This window comes from Ascidia mentula, chromosome 7 (assembly GCF_947561715.1).
Source record: "Ascidia mentula chromosome 7, kaAscMent1.1, whole genome shotgun sequence".
Lineage (NCBI taxonomy): Eukaryota > Metazoa > Chordata > Ascidiacea > Phlebobranchia > Ascidiidae > Ascidia > Ascidia mentula.
In genome coordinates this window covers 8,610,889-8,634,158 of record NC_138572.1, presented here as the reverse complement: position 1 = coordinate 8,634,158, position 23,270 = coordinate 8,610,889, and the positions used below count along the sequence as shown (strand labels likewise).

General features: G+C 38.5%; 3 protein-coding genes across 4 annotated transcripts; 2 read left to right on the top strand and 1 right to left on the bottom strand.

The window, feature by feature from the left end:
* Positions 1-311: 311 nt before the first annotated feature.
* LOC145908657 (uncharacterized) lies at positions 312-2,865 on the top strand. The gene is made up of 8 exons (XM_082995977.1): positions 312-627; positions 688-813; positions 877-933; positions 1,006-1,122; positions 1,498-1,617; positions 2,110-2,187; positions 2,321-2,362; positions 2,441-2,865. The coding sequence occupies exons 1-8, from the start codon at positions 478-480 to the stop codon at positions 2,465-2,467; spliced, it is 717 nt and encodes a 238-aa protein (XP_082852103.1). The 5' UTR covers positions 312-477; the 3' UTR covers positions 2,468-2,865.
* Positions 2,866-3,857: 992 nt separating this feature from the next.
* Positions 3,858-6,156, bottom strand: LOC145908453 (all trans-polyprenyl-diphosphate synthase PDSS1-like). 2 transcript variants are annotated; one of them, XM_082995736.1, is made up of 9 exons: positions 6,003-6,156; positions 5,707-5,943; positions 5,475-5,605; positions 5,271-5,412; positions 5,044-5,155; positions 4,876-4,985; positions 4,555-4,743; positions 4,247-4,327; positions 3,858-4,181 (listed from the first exon to the last, which is right to left on the bottom strand). In XM_082995736.1, the coding sequence occupies exons 2-9, from the start codon at positions 5,917-5,919 to the stop codon at positions 4,041-4,043; spliced, it is 1,119 nt and encodes a 372-aa protein (XP_082851862.1). In that variant the 5' UTR covers positions 5,920-5,943; positions 6,003-6,156; the 3' UTR covers positions 3,858-4,040. The 2 variants fall into 2 exon arrangements, with proteins under 2 accessions (XP_082851862.1, XP_082851861.1); XM_082995735.1 differs by having other exon boundaries at positions 4,888-4,985.
* Positions 6,157-6,195: 39 nt separating this feature from the next.
* Positions 6,196-23,081, top strand: LOC145909491 (neuroligin-4, X-linked-like). Its single transcript, XM_082996882.1, has 15 exons — positions 6,196-6,275; positions 6,478-6,502; positions 9,533-9,647; positions 10,127-10,309; positions 12,208-12,360; positions 12,729-12,941; positions 14,215-14,374; positions 15,298-15,430; positions 17,699-17,955; positions 18,497-18,636; positions 19,502-19,676; positions 19,864-20,062; positions 20,653-20,743; positions 21,285-21,496; positions 22,182-23,081. The coding sequence occupies exons 1-15, from the start codon at positions 6,196-6,198 to the stop codon at positions 23,079-23,081; spliced, it is 3,036 nt and encodes a 1,011-aa protein (XP_082853008.1).
* The last annotated feature ends 189 nt before the right edge of the window (positions 23,082-23,270 follow it).

Below are 23,270 nucleotides of genomic sequence, written 5' to 3'. Positions count from 1 at the left end.
GGAAACTGATCAACTTCGGTGCAAATAGCGTATTTAGATTTCAAAATACCGTCCCGGATGTAGGCGGGCTCGGCGCTCCACTGGTCATAGTAAACATGTTTGCAAGCAATTGTATAAATAAACAAATACGCATCAGCTTAAATGTAATAAAAGTAACATAAGATCGCAATGCAACAATTTTAAAATATACAACACATGAATGTTTTGTTTCCAATTTCATTCGTTCTGCTTTAATAATTATTTGTCGTCACGTGACCAGTCATGCCTCACTGCAATTCATGTAAACAATGTTTACTTACATTGGCATGAGAGTGCCGGTTCTTGTCTGACGCAAGGGCAACCTTGTGTACATTGGATGCTGCTTTTTTAGGACGTCGCTCATTCAGAAACGTTTCTTGAGTAGGCTTATGTGATGAAAAGGAGATCGTGCTCGAAATTTGATAAAAAGCCGTCAAGCTACCGGCTACGCCAACTACAATGAATCTATCACCACACGATGCAGTGCAGCAAATAATCTCGCTACCAAACTGTAGCTTGTCTACAGGGCCGACACAACTTGTTTTGATTCAACCAATAAATACATCGGACAATGCAAAGAAACCTTCTAAAGTGTTTACAGTCTTGGGGGTAAGTTGTTTGAAATAAAATGCTACTATAGGCTAAAATTTTGTACAACTTTGTTCATAGGTTTTTGAGATTTTGGTTGGTTTGGTATCCATTGTGTGTGGAATCATAGCCATTACTTTGGATTCAATGTATTATTCTGTTTATACATGGGATGCAGTTGCTACAGGAATATGGTGTGGAGTTTTTGTAAGTCTTAAGTGGAAATAACAGCCCTTAATAACATTCCAAAAAAACAACAATTTGTTTCAGTTTATTCTTGCTGGAATGCTTGGTGTTATATCTGGAAGAACTTGCAACACTTGTCCGGTAAAACACTTCATGCATTATGAAATCCATGTTTATTGTGTGTATATTTAATACATTACATATGAATATAAGGTTATTGGAGGGATGGTGTTGTCTATTTTTGCTGCTCTTGCTGGAGCTGCTTTACTTGCTTTGTCTATTCCAGCAGCAGTAACTATTCAATCTATTGAAAGTCCTGGGCAAGTGGAGGTATAACAACACTTTAGTTCCCTTAAAAAAAACGGCATGTAAATTGCAATATCTGCCCCTCTTCAGTTGTACATACATAAATATACATATATGTATATGTATTAAAATACTGGACCTCTAAATTGGACAGAATCTAGCCCCTGATGTGGCACTGTCTCAGAACCCACAACAGCAATTAGCCGATAGGAAATGAAACAAAGTGTTTCTGATTACCGTCAGTTGGTTTATTTATATACATATATATATATATATATATAGTATGTAGGTTAATGGAAAAAAAATAATGCACAGGCATTTTCTCACAAGTTCGCTTGGTGATGTCCAGTTAACCTTACGAGTTTAAGTTTTGTAAGAAATAAACTTCATGTTTTACAGAACAGCAGTTTGGCTTGTCACATCATTTTGTCGACATGTGGTTCAATAGCATTGATTACATCTATTGTACACTCTTCATACTGTTGTTCTATAACATGCTGTTCACAAGTTAAGACCAAAGTAGGTGATATGATAAGCAAGACCAGCGTGATCATCACGCAGTTTTTTTTGTTTCGGTCGCGCTGGCTGCATTCTCGCCGCGATGACCACTTTTGAAACAATTGTTTGTTCGCCCGTTGGTCAATAACCCGTCACCATCAAGCGTTTTTGAAAACCACGGCCTTGTCGGTTATACAATTCTGATGCAATTTTGTTATACAATAGTTAAAAATATATATGGCAACTATAAGTGCTATGTTTTCGCGGACGAAAGTTTAATTCTGTGTCGCGTTAACTACCGCAATGCGCTACTCAGTATTAAAGCTGAACATGCTCAGTAATTGTCCGAAAGAAATTTCAACCGTAAATATCATTTCCAATGCGTATTTAGCCCTCAAGTCAATAATATGCGAACCCCATATTTATTCTAGATTCGCTACTGTGAACTTACATTTTATAAAACATTTGAATAGATAAAATATCGCATTACTTAATAATTTTGTTGTAAAACAGGGAACAACTGCATATTACACTCCAGTTCAGCTATTCCCACAACAGGAAATAGGAAATGCAAATCATCCACAAGTTCAAGTACGTATTAGTTATTTAAAGACGTTGTACGCTGCAAGGATAATAAAATTACGCAGACGTTTTAAACACAGTTATGTAAAAAATAAATTATCTACGTTATACTTCAGCCATGTATTTTAAAAATTTTTTACAGGCCCAGCAACCGACAACTGTGGGGCCGCCCCCTAAATACGAGGTAACTGTACATTTAGAAAGTAATTATCGAGCCATAATGTTTGAATTGGCAGTTTTAATTTTCTCAATTTTTGTTTAGAGCCCCACGCAGAATGCACATACTTGACTTGCGTGCATGGAAGAAGTTTGGACTGTGTATGCTGTTTCGCTTCTAATTGATCATATATTGTCGCTTCTATTTTACCCGTGCTTGTGTCTGTACTGTGTCCAGTATTATATTCAGAAGGTGCTAATTTTCCCAAAAGCTGTGTCTTCAAATATTGCAAAATCACGTTTTCAAGCTGTCTGACTGAAATTAAAACCGACTTGTGTCCGTGGAGTTTCCTTCTAAAACAGTGGTTCACAACCTGGAGGCCCATGGGGTGTTTTGGGTGTGGTCCACGAATAATCAGTGACAGTTGTGTTTTATGAGTTTACATATTTTTGTTCTTTTTCCGCTTGGACGTTTTTTGTTTATTTTTAAACAATAGTTTTGGATGTTCAACACTTACGTCACGCTCATTTTTACGCTTAATTAAATGTAAAAACCTTAGCTCGTCACAAAAACCCCAGGTAAATTTTAGCAGATGTCCGCAGACTTGTCATGCTTTTATAAAAGTGATCCGCTATGGCTATACAGGATTGAAAACCACTCTTACATAACGGTGTTGTTCTGTGCGTTACACAAAATAGGTTCACTGACATCGCAGCCAAGACTTATGATCAAAATACAAGAGCTGAGATCACAAAATATAAAGGGCCTGCGCAGGGTGGTAATCCTGTCTTGATGCTTAGCGAAAGCATGGTAATAGTTTTACACAACGGGTTTGTTCGGAAAATACAGTACAGCGGGAATTTCCAATGGGAAAGGGTATAGGCCTACATACGTTTCACTGTAACGACACTTGAGTTTCAAAAAAAATTGGTAATTTATAAATTACAAAACATAATTTATTTGCACTATACTTCTCACAATTCCATCTGCTGTCGATAAAAAAATCACCCAAGTTTCACCGAGAACTCAAAAAATTAAACAATCAGCGTCGGTGTATGGGGTCTTATTTTGTTGAAGCAGAAATCACATACACTAAGGCTGATCGTTTTGTTAGTCTTTTTGAGTTCTAGGATTATACTGATACGTACTATGTAGCCTACAAAGACAGATCAGGCGGTCAACTCTAACCTGCACAGGCTGATTCCTGTATTCATTTCACGACATTTTCTTTCTTTCTTTATAAAGTTATGTAATTTTTATTTGGATCTTCAGCATGACGTTACGCAATACAGGCTATTACCGATAACCGAACGTGCTTATAAGATACCATTTGCATGAATTTACTCAACAATACAACCGCCCTGCAAACCAAATGACTAATTTCACTGATCTTGTAAAACATCAATAGTATTTTATTTTTAGCCATAACACTTTCCTGTCGTGTGGTGAAGATCTTCTTAATTGTGGATAAAAACGTTCATGTTTTGCACTAAAATGTAAGGCACAAAATAGCCCATTTTATTGGCACGTACAAAACGAGAACAAAAAATATTGAAACTGGTAAAGATTTGCTGGGAAGCAGTTTCGCAGTTATTTGACGGCTAAGTTACAGCTCGGGTGGATTTAAAACAGGGACCAGTGCAAGTCACAAAAGTGCATATAGCCCACGTTGGTTCCTATACGTTTTAACAGTGATCACCATAGGTCATTTCGTACGGTTGACCACCAAATCTGTAACCTTTATTAAAGCGTCTTTTTCAGGCGACGAAGTGAGAGTTTCCAAAGCACGTATCGCATCTTGACAGTAGTGATATGCAAGTAGACGTGTTTCTTCGATAGCTCCGCTCTGAACAGAGCACAGAAGTAAGCAAAAAGATAATTTTGAGTGATTCACATAAACGTGCGTCTTACATCCGCAACAAGCTTAAGAGCTTCCGCAACATCTCCTTGATGGTTAAATCTTCGGGCAATCATGTCTTGTAACTTCGAATGCTATGGGAAAAAGAATTTCAAAGTTCAAATACCATAAACACATGTTGCTATGTTACAGTCTCCACAATTTCACCATGAAATTTCATGTTTCTTCCCCAAAAAAATATACCGAGAAAATACACAACACATGGTGCTTTTTTTCAAACTTTCCAACTTTTTACATTTAGAAGTTTTTTAATTCAACAACATTCCATAATCATGTTAGATAGCAAACAAGTTTTTTCCACCTTTTCACTGGCAAATAGTACAGGCGCCGTTGCTAACCCCAACTTGAGATCAACTGCAGTGGGTTTGCCTAAAGTTTCGGAGGTAGACACAAAATCTAACACGTCATCAACAAGCTGGAAGGCGATGCCTAGGTTTCTTCCAAACTCAAACGCTTTTTCTGCTTCAGCCTCTGATGACAACTGGACAGCCTAAAATTGTCTTTAATTTGTATCACAATATTATGCAATATTTAAACACATTGCCTTAAAAAATGTGTTTACTGGCAAATGACACAAAAAATTGAGGGTTTTTTTGCACTAAATGTTTTGAATTTTTTTCACATAGAAACTTACAGCTTTGCAACAGTTAGCAATGAGGCTTGCAGTCTTTTTGTACGTCTTTTTTAAATAGTGATTGAAAGTGCTTTGGTTGTCTTGTTGCATAAATTCACCTGATAAACAAATTCACTTAAATTATTTCAGTAAACGATGAATATGATATGCACATACCTCTAACTATGTCTTCTATTACTTGGGAAATAGTTACAGTAACATTAGTGTTGCCTATGCTTGATAACAAACGAGATGCATTTGATACAACAAAATTTCCTGCCATTAGAGCCTGTTTTTTAAAAAAAATAGTAGGTTATATTTACAAAAAGAGTCTTAAAAATGAAAATATGAGTTCTACAAATATATATATATATGTAGTATATAAAAAAAAATATTAACCTCACATTTCTATCACCGCAAATGGAATTAACCGACATCTTTCCACGCCGTACATCAGAAAAATCAACAACATCATCATGAATTAAACTACCAACATGAATCATTTCAGAAATAATGGCCACCTTTCTTTGATTTTCCGACACAAAACTAAAAAAATATTTTATTAATGAAACTAAGAATTTAATAGCAGTATAAAAACAATAGTAAACCTTTCATTAAAGTTGTGGTAGTTGAAAGCACGCGATACCAAAAACACTATTCTTGGACGAATACTTTTACCCTTTCCATCAAAATAATAACAGCACATTTTCCGTAATGTTTTCGGCTGTGAGTTGAGTATCTAAAAACACACATGTCAGCATATACAGCTATATAGATAAAAACTACACAGACAGTAGGCCCCATAGTGTACATCAAACTAATGCAGATCTTACATAATACCTGGTTAATTTCTTTATGTAATCCATGGAGATCTCCAGAAACATTGTTTTTCTGAGGTTCTGTTTTCCCACAGTGGTTCAAGGTGTGCTGTTCAGCATGCTGTGATAGTGTAGGAAAAAAACACAAACCACGAAATGGCGATTTCAGTAAAATGCACTTTTGTCTGTGTACTATGGGTCTGCAGACAACCCTAAATGGGAGGCCTACAAGCATTTGTTACATGTAAAAGGTATTTTCCTGTGATAACAAAGAAGTTCATAGTATTTTTCTGATTACGTGTACAGAAACCTGTATACTTGTTTGTTGTGCCTTGGTTGGCTGGCGCATTCATCATCGTGACATCACTATTGTACGAAACTGGTACAGACAGAGGTTTCAACTTTGAAAACAGCTAAAAACGACACATTTTTACTCTCCTGCATATGAGTATGGTTTCTGACTACTGTCCTTAGTTAGGAGTTTTTGTGTAGATCACAGAAAACACCTATCATGACCTTCACGCCACCTGCAAACACATGCCGTAACTTTCCTTTCTGTTGTGCAACCATTTACCACAACCCGCCGGCAACGTAATTGAATTCAAGCGTAAAAGAGAGCTTTTTTCTTCCATTGATTACCCGAGCGTAGTAAACAAACAAACAACAACACATCTTTGTAGTTTATAAACCACTGACCTTCTTAGAGATTACTGTAAAAAACGAACCAATTACAACTTTTTTAGTTGGGTAAAAAGGTGATTTCTAAATAAAACGACGTCATAACATACGCTAGTGGTGAAATTAAGTCGGTCAAAAAGGTTTTGCCTGTACGATAATAACACTATTAATCAGAATTGTTCTTCTGGCACTCAAGTTTCTAGTGTTTATTTGAAACCGACGTTTCGTCTGCCATCCGGCGAGACTTCCTCAGGGTTATGATGGCAGACGAAACGTCGGTTTCAAATAAACACTAGAAACTTGAGTGCCAGAAGAACAATTCTGATTAATAAGTATGCCTGGCAGCAAAAATAGCAGTAGAAAATAACACTATCTTAGTAGAGCGTGTAGTACGAGTATAATTATTGGCCAATGAGATAAGATCTCTAAATTGACTGCAACGAACGATGTTATATTATACGCTTAACGGCTTCCATCCTATCAAAGATGCACGCATTTTTCCTTAGATGGCGCTATAGGTGTGTTCTTCTGGCTGCGTTTTATCTTATTCAAAATATTCGGAAACCTGCGTATTTTGTGAAAATATCCTGGATTGAGTATCATTACGTGTAAGATGACTGTCGCTTATAGAAAGGATCACATAGATACCATCGCTTATGGAAAAAGCTAATTGAACACTGTGTAGCCTAATTGTAAAGGAAAGCGACCATATTCGCTGCAAATATTTTTCGATGTAATTTGTCATACTGCGATAAGTTCTTACGATAATTTAAGCTATTTGCACTTCGTTTTGAAACGTTTTCTTTAACAATTATAAAATCGAAATATTTCCAAGACACTTTAGATTCCATTTAAAATTTAAACAGTGCGAATATAAATTTATCAGAAATTAACATAAAGGGTTACATAATAGCGGTAGGCCCACTTATACTTTTGGTGGAAATTTTATTAAAAATAATCAAAAAAATTATCGCTATGCAAGAGCGCATTACATTATTATTTGATATGCACTGTAGAGTATCAGTAACGTCATCCATTGCACAGAAAATTGCTGTGGTTCAGCTAATATAGCCTAGGTTATTCAGAAAATACTATAGAACAAAATTATCTGAATAGGCCTACAAATTTGTTTGCATTTTCAATAGCTTAAATGTCAGTTCTGTTTTATTGCCTGGGTAAAGATATCAACGGGCGCTAACAGATGTATGCCATTAACCGAATTGCCTTCCTAGCGAAAGGCTACTGTGCATAAATGAGGTAAATCCATAAATCACTGGCAGCATTCGCGCTCAGCGTCGACGTTTTGTTTTCAATTTGCTTTGCCGGGAATCCCTCGAAATGCTTGCAGTCTGGGGACTGATTAATAATGCATGGGAGTACGCTCCTAACGGAGTGCGTGATGGCTGATTCAGACTCCCTTGGTGGATAAACGCCCAAATGGCATTTATACAGTCGTATCTCGTCGAGACCATATTGTTAAAATCTGGCCTTCCGTTTGATTGCACTGCAAAAATAGATGGGTAGTCTATACCCAAAATGTTTGGGTAGACATGACCTTGAGTTTTGGGTACTTTTTTTAAGAAACGCAAATTTTTCTCTTGGATAAATATGATACCAAAAATTTGTTGGGCACATGCCAAGTATTTTCACAGTATTCTCATGTGATTGAAGATTTGTATTATTTGGGCGCTCCTGATTCCATTTACCAAAAAAAAATGATGTCAGAGGCGGATGGAAAAAAACGAGGTGCTGTTTCCGTTTTCTTACGAATGTTTTTGTGAACGAAATCACGTGATATTTAGATTTCACGACTATACTTGATCAGTGTTTTTTCATAAGCACGTAACTAATATTTTTTATTGAGTAATTTCATTACCTTTTTTCGCTATTGTTTGCCTTATACATTGAGGCAATTTGACAGAATTATCATCAAATTCATAGTTGATAATAATAAGTGCAATTAAAATAACCGTTGGAAACTACAAAAAAAAATATTACTGTCAAATACTGAAAAACAATACTGGATATCGTTTTCAAACCACAATATAACAATAAAGTAAAATAGTTTTACATACAGAATCAAACCTACTGTGTTTATATTGCAACAAGCTACAAATCATTTCTTACACAGCAAAACGCCACCAAGGTATGTATATAGCGATGAGCTCATACCTATGAAAACCACGGCCGTATGTACGAGCGCGGTTATTCCAAGATCATTAGGAACGCGTGAATGAAAATTATCTTTAAAATGTAACGAGGTGCAGTACGGCTAATATCGATTAAAACAGCGCCGTTCGGCCGTCGGTGATGTAGTTCTTGGTTGGTTATCGACTGAGCAGCATCATTTCATTGCTGCGTGCTCCAATGGCGTCCGGCGGGACAGACGCGGACGCCTCGTCGACGGCCCGACATCAATAGACTGGTGAGATTAGTGGAAAGTTAGGCGGGTATGCAGTGGTAATGAGCTTGCAGGTCTTTCTGTTTCGAAGGAAATTGTAACTATGAGTAAGGTGTGTGGTTTGTGTTTGTTAAAGGACAAACTACAGCGTTAAATTTTGACAGACAAACCTTTTACAAGAATATCTGTTCTAGACGAAGTAAAATTTAAATTAAACATTTGGTAAGAAGACACGCTAGTGGTTATTTCGTAGTGAGCAAAACGTTGTACACACTACGGTATATTTTAGGGTCCGCAAAATTTAACTTAAAAAAAACAGAAAAATTTAGTGGAGGTAAAATTGTAAGCTTTGTACACATGTGTAAACAAGATTTTTGGGATAAACCTATGTTGGTTTCGTTAGCCTGTTTCCCCCAAAAAATATTTTATGTTTTGTCCGAACGTTTGTAACAATTTTCATGAAAAACGACATTCGTTGACAGAAATTCAGATTAAAAAACCAAAAGTTTTGTGAGCTCTAGATACAGTTTATATACTGGTATACAGACCCAACATGTGTTCCAAAATTGACCTCGTGATAAGTCTACTAGCCACCGTTGCCGTCTTCGCCAGCACCAATGCCGGAACTTTGGGTCAATTCATCTCCTCGTCTCGTTTACAAAACGCCAACAGTCGCAACACCAAGCCTCAATACTCAGGGATCCGAGCTAGTCTCGAATACACGTCAATAATAAAAACAGCAGGTGGATCACTGCGTGGCAAGATTGAGAAGGTGGACAATGAAATGATTAACCCGGTGATAAAGTTTCTGGGTGTTCCGTACGCTAAGCCTCCTACAGGTAAACGAAGATGGAAAAAACCTGAACCAGCGCCACAATGGAACGGTAAGCGGCAAACAGTTTTTGTTCTTTTATTTAGTATTCATGGTATGCAATAGGACGTAAGTATTTACTTCAAGTCTTGCTTGGAAGCAATCTCAAATACTAAAATTACATACGCAAAATTTTTGCCTATGTTTCATCATCGCATTTTGTGACATATTTCTACATCTTGTAGCTTAGCCATAGTCCAGAATTGTGGATAGGGACAAATGCATTTTGAGTTTAGGCGAATAAACGTTTTTTGTTTGAAGTATCGTCAAAGAAACAGAAAACGATTAGACGTGCTTACTTCAAAAATAAAATTTAAAAATTATCAATTTATAAAATTTTAACCAAAAAAATTTTATCCCAAAAATTCATGGCCATGGCCCTGTTGGTCCCACCCTTTTTACGCCAGTGTATACATCTAGATATTGGTTGATCCGTAGACCTCTTTTATCAGCTTTTAACAAACTCTGAAAACCAAATTGTCTATTTAATAGGTGTGCTCAACGCGACCAAATTCGGTTCGGTTTGTCCACAAGCCAACGTCGGACCTCTGCCATCCGTTTTGCTGCCCCTATGGTTTGGCCCAAGTTTGACATTCAGACAAAAACTTCATCAGTCCATGAGTGAAGATTGTCTGTTTCTGAACATTTACATCCCTGAAAGCTTTTACACACAAGGTAAGTGTAAACGTAATTAGGATTTAATATTTTTCCTTGAAATCAACCTTTTTCCAACGTCACTTGTTGTGCGTGGCACAGGTGGAAACTTCACACAAAAGTAAATAAAATGTTACTGATGCCACCAGGCATATTATATTGCTGAATACTGCCCAATATGCCAGAAGGGCAGTATTCAGCAATACAAAAGTAATTATAAATGTTCTTGTGCCAAACGCAGTTTATTGCAGACATCTATGTTTAATTTTTGTTTGTAATCAAGGGCGAATCGTCAATTGGGACCGCTCTCTTAGAACGTAATACTGAAAATATATATTTTAGAGGCAAACAAACGGGTATCTTACGACTGTTTGTCGTTTATTACAGCAGCGTATTTTAGTTTTCCCCCTTTGCTATTTCCACATCTCGCGCTAGAAATCGCCACTAAATCGCATCTCCAGATAAGTTTATGGTTTTGCGTATGTATCTTACTACAAATAATTTCAAAGTGGATTGATGATCATGTGCCAGAAATCAAAAATGTTCAATAAAAAAGATATTAAATTGTGTAAGTTCCAGACATTCTTTAGTTATAACACTGAACTGTGGAAGATCTGCGTTTGGCAAACATCACTTTTGTTATCCAACTAACATCTATACATATTCAGAAAATAAGTTGTAAGACAGCAGTTCTTATATAAAATGTTGACATTTTGTTTTGAGTGGGACTTGGAAAATGTTGAACATTTTCCCCATAAACCTTTATGATCTTTTCACTATAATATGTACAAATATCCGAACATAGTTTAACAAAGTTCAACTAATCACATGAACACCAAAGATGTGTTAAATTGTGATGATCTTTAACTTTGACTGTTTTGCCCTTTTAAAGCAACGGTACATTATGAACCGCAGAATTAAGTATTGGGAGTACATGTAAGTTCAATGCACTGCGAAATCAAAATTCAAGTAAAACACCGTCTTGTCCCAATAATTCGTCACACATATCGGACAAATCAGAATCTCCGTATATATTGTGTTCGCTGCTTTACGGATTTCACCTCAGTTATGTGCTGTGTTAGCTGTCAGTTCGTTGTTCCGCATTCCCAACGCAAGCCCACGGCTGACTTTAAACGTGTGGGTTTGCGAAGAAATTTGTATGTGGCGAAATGCGACTATGTCGCTTTAAAGGTGAAATGAAGTTCTATGAATAAACAAGATCAACCTTTAAAGAAAATTTTGAAGAAAACTATTGAGTTAAAGAATGTGAGGAATAAAGTTCATTGTATGTGTTTTAGTCGCACTTTCAATAATTATCGAAACTACTGATATCCATAATATTATTACCTATATCATAATAGTTTGTTTTGCGAATTTTTGCCAACATATTTTAATACAAATGCCGTTGACGAGTCTTTGTTCATCGGCTTGCGACGGTCACCTCATCCGGACCAAAAACTTTAAGTAAAATATCAACAAAATGGTCTACAGACACAGCACTCACAGTCTTCTGGTCCTTTTACAACACTAATTAGCCATTGCAGGGGATTTCCACTTAGACATGACTCATCCGGTGGAGTTTGGGTCTCACACCGATTCAATGAAATGTAATTTTGACTCTCTCGGATGACGTAACCATGCGATTTGCCTTTTACGCAAAGACACATCCTACATTGAAATACTTAGGCCAAATCGTCCTAAAGAATAACATATTCTATGTTTCTGTTATGTACTGTAATAATATATATCCATGCATTTATTTCAAATGTTTCCAGTATGTATTGTTATTTGTGTTACCATTTTTCATAGTTTGTGCACTGCTTACGGATATTATACGTTCGCTTATGGGATATGACACCCAGCTAATTTAATGTGTGTCACTAAGCATTGAACGAACATCTACTTTCTTTTGTTCGTAGGAGCGCCGCCCAAGACAAAGAATCTGCCTGTAATGATATATTTTCACGGCCATACGTTTTCCGATGGCTCTGGCAACTTGTACGACGCCAGCATGCTGGCAAGCTACGGTGAAGTCATGGTCGTCACTTTCAACTACAGACTAGGCGTTCTCGGTAACCATGGAAACCTAAAAGTAACGCAGGGAAATTTACCCTGTATATAACACGGACAATTCCTGGAGAGATTATAATACATACATTAAGCGACGAGAACGTTGTTTGGGTGAATTAGTTGGCTTTAGCTAAAATTGTGATGTTTTCGTGCTAACCACATGTGTTGTTGTATCCTTTTGTTGCACCTGCAATTTCAAAATTACACTCGATGGCTTAATGGCGAAAAATTTAGTAATGTATATCTAGCTAAGGTTTTTGTTTGGTAATTTGGGACGGACAGAGAATAAAACCGTTAATTCCAAGGTTTTGTTCTGCAACAAAAAATCCGAACATTCAAGTCATTCCCCAACAACTCTACATTAAAATAGGTTTCCTAAGCACTATGGACAGCGCCGCCTACGGTAACTATGGTCTCTGGGACCAACTTGAGCTCGTACGCTGGGTATCGAACAACATAGGTGACTTTGGTGGTAACAAGCAGCGAATTACTGTATTCGGATCGGGATCGGGCGCTGCCGGCATCGGGATGCTGATGCTTTCCCCTCAAACGGAAGGTAACCGTCAAGGCAACGTATCTGAAGGTACATCAATCAATGATTGTATGTACGAATGTAGAAGGTGGTGATGCTGGTGTGTGGTCTTGAAGTTCGACATCAGGTGTTGGGTGTTGTTTTTGTTGTCTGTATTTTTATGAAATAGTGAAAATTACTGCAATAATGAGCACATCTTAGAAAAAGCAGCAATGCAATGAAATTCTAGTTTATTTTCTTTCGAGCACTTCTTTTTAAGAATTACTGTAAATGTCAATATGACTATAGCATGAATACAAACCATTGCAAACGGATATACGTGATGAACCACATGAGTTTTTTTTTCTGCACCTGTGTTAAATAAAGTAGAACGTGATTTGTCTGTAATGGTCTGTGAAGTCCTTCGTAAGTAGATGTAGGTTGGACACCTTTGGGCTAATTGATGAAGGTGAATTTTCTGTTAAATTCAACCTATGGATCACAGGCAAAAAACGCTAAATTTATTCACGCACGAGCGGTCAACCGTGACTAAAAAAACTACAAAATAAATGTGGACAGAAGAATTAGGGATGATATTAGCAGCAATGACACGGCGATTTGGCCGCCATGCTAAATATTCATGAGCGATTTTATGGGTTTTGCGTGGCGATTAGGCATGCAAAACCCATTTGCATTTTCTAAGCACCCAAGGGACACTCATGTTATTTTTCCTCGTGATCCAGTCTTTAAATCGATGATTGTATAAGAAATGAATAACGTTAACGAGGGCCTTGCATATGTGACCAGGTCCGCTATACTTACCTGTATATGCGACCAATACTGAAATTACTGCATGTTTTGTGCAGTAATTCCAATTATCCTAGGTCAAAAATCTCAACATTTTATTTTTCGTGCCCTTTTTAGTCCAGCATTAAGGACATGTGAATCATCTACGAAACGCAGAAAACACGAAAAAAAAGACATTGTAAAGAACTTGTGTTCAACGCACTTAGTTAGGATTAAATCATGTCGATGGTCTATGTTTCACGTTATACAGTGGACTGGGAAATATTCTGTGTAGTTCATATATTGCTCCGGGTGCATTTCCTTCCCATTGTACCTGAGTTCAATACATAAAATTCCTGGTTTTCGTATGAGTAAAATAATAAATGGACAGATGGATGAATATAAATGAGTCAATTACCTAGATAGGATTACAAATACATACATATAGTATACAGTTTGGCAACCTGCATGCTTTGTATTCAATCATTGCATGGCTTGCACATCAGCACTTTATATTTCGCCGCCGGAAGAAAAATCGCAACTGGGTTTAATTTTTAAGGATTTTTCAAAAGAGCGATTCTACAGAGCGGCACAGCTCTCGCTCCATGGGCAATTGTGCGGAATGCGCGGAAGAATATGTACGCGCTGTCGCGGAAAGTTGGGTGCAGCAACATTACACGAATGTCCATCGTCCAATGCCTGAAAACGAAAACTTGGAAGTGAGTTTAATATTTGTATTTCGTGTTAGACAATAAAAGAACAAATTGTATACTGACGGAAGTTCGCTACTTTGCAAATGTTGCTTTGGCAAGTCTTTTTTGAACATAACAGAAGCTCAATTCCGCACTGGTATTACTACTGATTTTGAGATTTTCTTTCTTACAGCATTCAAATCTTTGTCATTTTTACTTCTTGATTTAGGTGAAAAACTGTGTGGTTTGTTACATGCCGTTCCGTTAACTGTTAACTCATACTGTATGAAATTTGTAACACCAGTGCTTATCAATCTTTACAAATCAGTGCACTCCATCCTTACGATATGTCATATAGCGACGCAACGAAAATACGACCTTTTTTGGAGATATTTTTTTGTGGTGACCTATATCTTAGAGACGAATTCGTAATATTATATTTCGTTTCTATTAGTGCAAAAGGTCACAGAGTTTGTTGCGAAAATATAATTAGTTCAACGACATTAAAATGACGCACTATAGTATACGGTGTGACGCACGATTTTGGAACCTCTGGGTTACACAATAAAGTTACAACTGGGAGCAAGAAACCATGTTTTGTTCAAATCTTGATCAGTTTCACACGTTGTAACCATCAGCAAAATTCACTTTTAAGGCATCGCTGAAATCGTTTGAATTCAGATGCTACATTTTGGTTTTACATGCGTTTTGTTTTTGCGGGGTTAGTTAGAATCGTAACCATTTGCTGCTCTGTAAAGTATCCATCGAATACTCTTTATGTACGCTCAAAAGTACTCGAAAGCAGTTGTGTGTCAAAGCTACTCAAAAGATGAACACAGTTTGAAACTTTTGCAAAATTTTCGTTAGCAAGTTCATTTAGGCTCATTTATTTTTAAGATCACACGCTCCAAGTATTTTACACCTGACAAAGGTACCCTTAACTTTTTCAGTGAACTGATTTCGGTCACCATAACACCCGAACCATACGACTTGGCTTTTGGTCCCGTGGTTGACGGCGCAAGCAGGCTTCTTTCCGAAACCCCAGCTACGCTAATGAAGAGACACGAACTCCTCAACTACGACGTAAGTATTAAATACTTCGATGCACGACAAGATAGTCGGCGAGGTTATGAATGTAATTCATTTTTCAAACGCGTTCAAAGACTGTGAAGTTTATACTTACAGGATCATAAAATACTAAATTTTTATTTTTTACTTTTAATAATCTGTCCTCCTGACACAATTAACGTGACTTTTATTCACCGGCGTTTTACCTGCTTTCAGCTAAGCTTCCTCAGGGTACATAATATTTGTAAAATATTAACTTTAGTTAAAGGCATTATGCCTTAGTTAATTTCCACCTCAAAGCGTGAGTGTTGTTTTTGTGACCGAGATTAAACTAATATTCGTGTACCACCATCACGACGATACAAACATTTTCACCGTTATAATTATCATCGAATGCTTAGAAAGCTTGGCGTTGTCCTCCGTTTATATTGATTAAACCAAGCCTTGATGATGCAATCCGCTGTCAGGTCTGTTTGGCACATGTCTGGCAAACGCAAATTTAGATTCATTTTATTCACAAAACATTCATTTTATGCACTGTTATTTTTGTGTGCAAATTTCAGAAGGTTTCATATATACCAGAGATGATTTTGCAAACGTTTTCGCTCGTGAGTTAGGGGAGTAAAAAATGTATTACGTTTCTAAATCATGGGCATTTGAGACAACTACTCTTGCCACAAACACTTTCTCGTGTTTCCAATCGGGCGAAATCTCCATATTAAAAATCCCGTTTTTACTCCAAGTCGGAAAAAGCGTAATTTAATTGCGTGGAAACAAATCAATGGCGGCATTCAGTCCTTCCGAAAGTCACAATCCGGCAGCAGTGCTGCATCGATCCCTTTAAGGCCATCATTTCTTATTTATAAGCTCGAATTTAATGCAGGGTATTTGCCTATGCTACTCAGGCCAACCCTACATCAGGGGCACTGATTGCTGTTGATAACAACGACAGGATGGGCGTTCGTCGCCTCCTGATAGCATCTCGAAATTGGAGTATCTTGTTAATTACAGACGCCTTTAAAAAGCCTTTTAAAATCGCGTAAAGGTTTCCTGTCGCCGTTGTTATTTCCGTACGCCCTTTGATCGATGATAAAACCCTTAGCTTTGGCGTCTAGGAAGCGCCACAAACGCTTTTCCTGCTGGACAAAGTGCATTTATCGATTCTCTGAGCTCTCGGCGTGTCTCAAAGTTTCTCAACAACCGTGACCATTCCACGCATTTCGACTGTGGGAATAGTTTGCAAGCCTTTACCTCTCGTATTAAACTACGTATGTAACGTCTGAGGTTCCAAGGCATTTTAATCCCAATGGTAGAACTCGAAATAACTATTGAAGTTGAAACTGTTGTTTAGCGCAAACTTAGTTAATTAACCGCAATAAACCTCCTGTTTCAAAACAGATACAATAGCTGAGGATGCCACTTCAACTTTTCTGGATATTTACGAAATATATTTCATTTTAGCAACCGTTTAAACCGCTATAGGCTCTTGAGCAAAAACAGACAGGAAATACCATGTTGAATTGCCAAATTTAAGAAAACAACTTATGGTTAAGCTTTCAGCAACTATCATTATCGGCAGAATTTTAGGATTTATACATTGAACTAGAATTGAATTTTTTCGCATGTTAGATTTAATTATTAGTCTGTCGCAAAACAAACTATAATGCACCAACTGTCGCCATATGCTTCCAAACTAACAAAATAACGAACTTGCTTGTAGCAAAACATGAGAATTCGGAGGATCGAAGTAGCGAATTTTTGCATCAGCTCCGTCTGTAATTTTGTTTCCTCGGCGCAAATTAGAGTTCTCACAGACCAAGCGCGAAATTGTTTCGTCAGTCTTTTGACATTTTTCCAAGAACCTTCAATCGATCGGCCCCAGCCGCATGGAAATAGAATTCGTTGCTGTTATTCCACCGAAGTTGTATTCGTCGCTCGAGTAACGCCCAAAATTCCCATAGGAATTTACTGTTACTATTCATATGAGATGCATATTGCACTGCGTGAAAAAGGGTTTCGGGGTGCTCAGTTTGCATTTGATCATGAAATATTCGGCAAAGCCCTATAGTCAACACCTAATACAAACAACGCAAGTAATACCATGCTTTTGCATAGCAAGCGCGCAGGATCGCCCCACTGTGCAGGCCCTTCATATTTGGCGATCTCAGCTATCGTATACATGATCATAAGGTTCACAGGCTTCGCAGCCAAGACTGCATACAAATACTACACAGCCTTTTGTAAATTTCCAGTCAGCCCCACAGAGCTGTACTATATTTAAAGCCTTTTCAGGTGATGATTGGAGTATCACAAGGAGAAGGGTTCGGCTACGTACAAGAGCGCCTTAACGTATCTCCAGAGCTCTTCACTGGCGGACGAAAGGCTGCTGGAGGCGGTCGCAATGCACAGACCATATACCAGCCGAAGGATTTTGCCATTGATGTGAAGAAGTATGTAGACGCTTTTTACGACCAGGAAAACGTCCAGTTGAGTTCGGTTGAAGACGTGGTGCAGTTTATGTACACAAACTGGAACGACCAGTAAGTATATTGTACTGGTTTCGCTACTTTGGTGTTGTTTTTATTTAATTTGTCAACAAAAATGATAAAAAAGTCAAAATCGCATGAATACTTCAGTTGACAGTATGTTTGAAAAGCATGCCAGAAACTCCGCTCTCCAAGTACACGTTACCAAAATAGGTTCCGCTTTCCAGTACAGTTAATATACATTCTGTTATTGTGATATTTACGTACGTTTATTCTCGTAATATTTAATTGGGCTATGGTTATTATACCTACAAAAGCGCTCCACGCATAGTACATACATTTACATCCAAAGCTTTTTGGGGGAAGTGTGTCGGTTTACAACAGGAAAGCCAAAGCTATTTTGCTGTTAAACATTGTTGGTAGACGTTTCGTGCACTTGCTGCGTTCATCATCGGTACATATTACAAATTGTTCGAAACAACAATGTTTGACAGCATAATATAGCTTTGGCTTTCCTGTTTAAAGTATTTGGCTCCAAGTTTGTTTCACCCTTCTGACACGCCTATACAACAACACAACCCACAACAATTTACAGGAGGAACCCCGATCTTCTCAAACGATCGTTGATGGATCTCTACACAGATCGACAATGGGTAGAACCAGCAGTGCAAGTTGCTGAGATTGAGAGCGACCTCAAACACGCAGCATATTTCTATACTTTTTACCATCAACCAGGTAACAACTTTTTGTTTTTGTAACTATACCACGGCTTGTAGAACAGCAATATAGGACCGGTCAAACAAAATCTCTTTGGTGGCCTTTTTTAGTTTCTCTGGAAAACTGCCGGACCCTTTCAAGTGCTGGACCTTCAATTTATAAAGCGGTTAAATCGGCAAAATGAGTCCGGTTAAAGAAACTATGGAAAGGCTCTAATTTCAAAAACGAGTTATTATATACAAACCCATTCAAATAGTTTATACATTAACATATTCAAATATAACGTTCCTGTTGCTTCCAGGCATATTGTAACTTAATAATTTGTTCTTCTGGCATATAAAAAACGTAACTTTATTCCGACGTTTCGCCTGTTATACAACAAGGCTTCCTCAGGGTAATGAGCATTACTCAGCATCATTGTTATACAACAACGTTTTTTATATGTGCCAGAAGAACAGATTATTAAGTTATATTCAAATAGGTCAGTGGTTCATTGAAAATGTCTTTGTAACATACTAATGGTACACAAAGATGTAGTCGATAGCAAGGCTTAAAAAACCCACAATATTTAAAAAAAAAATTATCTAGGCAATATATATGCAAAATCGCAAATCGACTGGTTTTCAATAAAACTGTTGGGCCAATATAGCAGAGTACGGCCTGACTACGAAATCTTCAATAATGCAGTATGATGGACGTCAATTTCGATTTTGGGCCAAGAAGAGCCTTCCGATAAACAATAACACCCCTAGACGGCGCGGCATTAATAAAAAGAAATTATGGCGCGCGTACAACGTTGGACCAATCGATTGCTCGAAGCCCGTGCGCAGCGCAATGCGAATTACCGGATTTTAATTCGTTTTGGTGCTTTTCTTTCCAAAAGGCGCCGGTATCGACCGAGCATGGGTAAAGTCTGGACATGGCGAAGAGCTTCCCTTCGTATTCGGCGCACCACTGCTTACAAATGGCTACTCCCTCTTCCCCTACAACTTTACGAAGAACGACGAGATAATTTCCACTGCCATGATGACATACTGGGCAAATTTTGCAACTAACGGGTAAGTTCGCAACAGTGGTCCTATCTGTAGCTCACTAAATAAAAATATCATTACATTGACAACGTCGGTCAAGCACCCTACCCATGCTAAGAAGAAAACCTGATCGGGATTCGTGACCAGGAGATCCAGGGTTCAAATCCCAGTGTGGTAAAAAAAATAAAATATCTTTTTTGTTTTCTTTAACCAGGGATCCGATGGTGGGGAAAAAACAAGAAGCACAATTCCTCCTCGGGATAGGAAAACATTTCTTCCGGGCGATAGAATGGCCTCGGTACTACAGAAGCGACCGTCGGCATCTTAAAATATCAACCACTCCGGCAGTGGAGAGCCACTACCGGGCCCAGAAAGTTGCATTCTGGAGGTCGTTTGTGCCCAGGATGACAGGAGTAAGTTGCGACGGCATTTTCGTTACAAAATCATTTTTTGCTCAGATTTCTTGTGATAGATATTGTTTAGACATTAGATTATTGTGGAAAACCCCTTTAATGTAGTCTAAAGACCTGATTCGTTGAAGGCAGACAACCACCTGGCAATAATATGCACTTCTCGTATACTTTTTTCAATATATTTTGCTGTTCATACTTTCTTTCAGCTCTGTGACCAATAGATAAAAAAAAAAATTTAGGGTTGCCTTAAAAATGGACTGAAAAAAAGAGCCCTGTTTTATAAAGCCGAAATATCGGATTTGTGTCCGAAGTCCGTCCAATTTTGAGAATATTACTAATTTTTAGTCAGAATGGTTGACCGTTTATGGACATGGTCAATTTTGAAACGTCCAGCACCGCGCCATGACCAATACTCTGTATTTTTGAAGCACGCACGTCCAAAATAAGCTCGTTTCTCAGAAATAAGCACAATTGCATTTTCGGAGACACATGCTTGTGAAAATAAGCAAACATGTATGGTGTATGGTAACCCTGCAAAGCCTGTTGGTTATGAAACGCTACTATAGAGGATGAACGTACAACTTTTGCAGACCAGTTGCGGGGCCGTTGCATGTGACATGTACCCACCAGACGATACCGACAAACCACGTGTGTCGTCATTCAGCAACTCCTCATCTCCTCGTAAACGCGTGGTTCCATTTAAACCAAACAAGTAAGCGAAGTTTAGTCGCACTAATGAAAAGTCGCATGAGAGATCAACCAAGAATTTGAACAGTATGTGAAACCATAGTGTTTTGAGTATGGTAAAGTGACACTGACGATGCCGATCGGTATTTCGTGATAATATGTATGTAGAATGTCACCGTACCACTTTCTGCAAATATTCCTCCCATGTCGGATCAAAACTGAGGCCTGTGGCTTCGTCAATTATAAAAATGACTATATTTAAAATAATATTCTAATAACTTTGTTTCAACGCTTCTATTTTCAGAATACACGTTTCGCTTTATTGGGCATCATCAATTCTTATTCTATTTGAATAAATTACCAATTCCTTCAAATAATCATTCAACAGATGAAAAATCAGTATTTTAAACTTTCTTTTTTTCGTTGCTTCTGAGTTTTGCATTCCGCAGAAACTCATGATGCCCTTTAGAGGGCGAAATATATTTTTCTGATTTTAAACATCCTAAAGGGCTGTCCGCCAGATTGATTTTTTCAGTTTATACACAATCATTCAATTTCCAACCTTGTAGAATTAGCATGGAGTCTCTTAAATTTATGACGGACAGAAACGACAACTCAACGGACGGAGGGGGACTTTCCCTTCAACTCAGCATCACTCTGGCCGTGGGGTTTGTTCTTCTCTTCGTAAACATCATCGCATTCGCTGTTGTTTCCTACCACAAGGAACGCGACAAGTTTCGAATTGAGGTAGAGTTTACCACCATTAGAATTATATATAAGCAAGTGGAGCCAATAATATATGATTTCAGTGAGCTGTATACAGATGGCCCCTGTTTCCACCAAACTGCACTGACGAGACCTTGTAGGTCGAAACATTGGCCATATGTAAGCAGCTCACAGAAACCATTAGAAATGTACAATTACAATACCGACTAGAACATAAATTTTCAAAAGATCAGCTGGCCCCAAGAGAAGGGCGCACAAGGGCCCATACATTTCTAGGGGGCCGACTGTCCAAAGGAAGCTCATGAACATAATTGTTTGGTTTCAAAATGAGTGGTTTTACCGCAAATGCCTTACCCTCCATACAATCTCATATGACCTACAAAAACGGTTTCCCGCACCGTTTAAACTTCTTTATTTTATTAATACATATATCATACATATAATCGATAATTAACAGTGGGACCGTTCCTCTTAACAAATACGGTCATGTACTATGAACCTATACATCTACCGTATGAAAATCGTCCCTATGTCTGAAGGACAAATATTAGTTTTAACTTTCGGACACAAATACTCACGAGAAAACGATTTGACACGCATTTCTATATGCTTATATATAAGAAGAACGAATTGTTTTCAAACTTATTTTTCGCCTGATTCTAATACCGCGGCCTTGTACGTGACAATCTGCTGTTTTCTATTACAGAAGCTACAATCGGAACTGAAAGCATACAGACAACACGAAGGCTCAAATTTTCGCAACGCAAAGTCCTTGGCCAGCGCGAACACCACGTTGGAATCGTGCGTTCAGTCCGAACCTGAAGTGAGCACCGAAAAAACTCACAGCATTCCAAAAAGCAACGGAATGGCGACCTTGCCGCCAGGAGCCAAAGTGTCCGGCGCTTCGGCACCGCTGGAACAGTTGGTGCCGTTTTCCAACGCCAAGAACGATGGCAGTAACATTCTCTCAAGGCAAAAGCCCCGCGATTCCTGCACTGAAACATCTTCCCATCAGAGCTGCCTGCATTTCAAGTCTATCAGTCCACGCAAGGGAGGCGACGGAGCTATGACTGAGGCATCTAGCGTCGGATCGATCAGCGATGTGGCGTTCATCAACAACTGTGGTGACTGCAACGATGCTCCTCCAAGCTACTGGAATCGAGTTGAAGGCGCAGGCGAGCGGCAGACCTTACCTTTTCCATCGAGGCAGAGTTACCACCAAGCTATAAGAGGTGCGCCACAGTGTGGGGAATCGAGCAGCAGATTCCAGCGTTATCCAGACCCGATTCGCTGCCACTCCGCTTTGGGCGTTTGCTACGAACGTGGAGAGTTTGACCTCCGACAACAACCAGTTCACGAAGACGCTGAGTCAGAATTTCCCAGATCACGATCTTCGAAAGGGGCGCAGAATTTCTGTCCATCAGCGGGATCAAGAGTCGCTGGATCGGCGCTGAATCTAACGCATGGAGCGTATGACCACCCTGCGTGGGCAGCTAGCCTTCCCCGTCCACGCATCTCCGACGGCTTGTCAGCGCCACCTACCGGAGCGAGTGCCCTTGTGCCATCGACAAGTGCGATGCTTCGTTCTGTCACTACTAAGCTTTAAGCGGAAATTTTGTATGGTATTGCGTGCTTTTTTGTTGCGGTTGTTGTACAATTGTGTTGCTCGCTTTGAATAACAATGATTATAGGCTGCCTCTTTTCGTTTGATATATAGCAGAGCAAGCAATCCTAAAGGCAGTTGGTGCCATTTTTGTGATTTCGCAGAATATGAGGATGTTGCCCTCTAAACGAG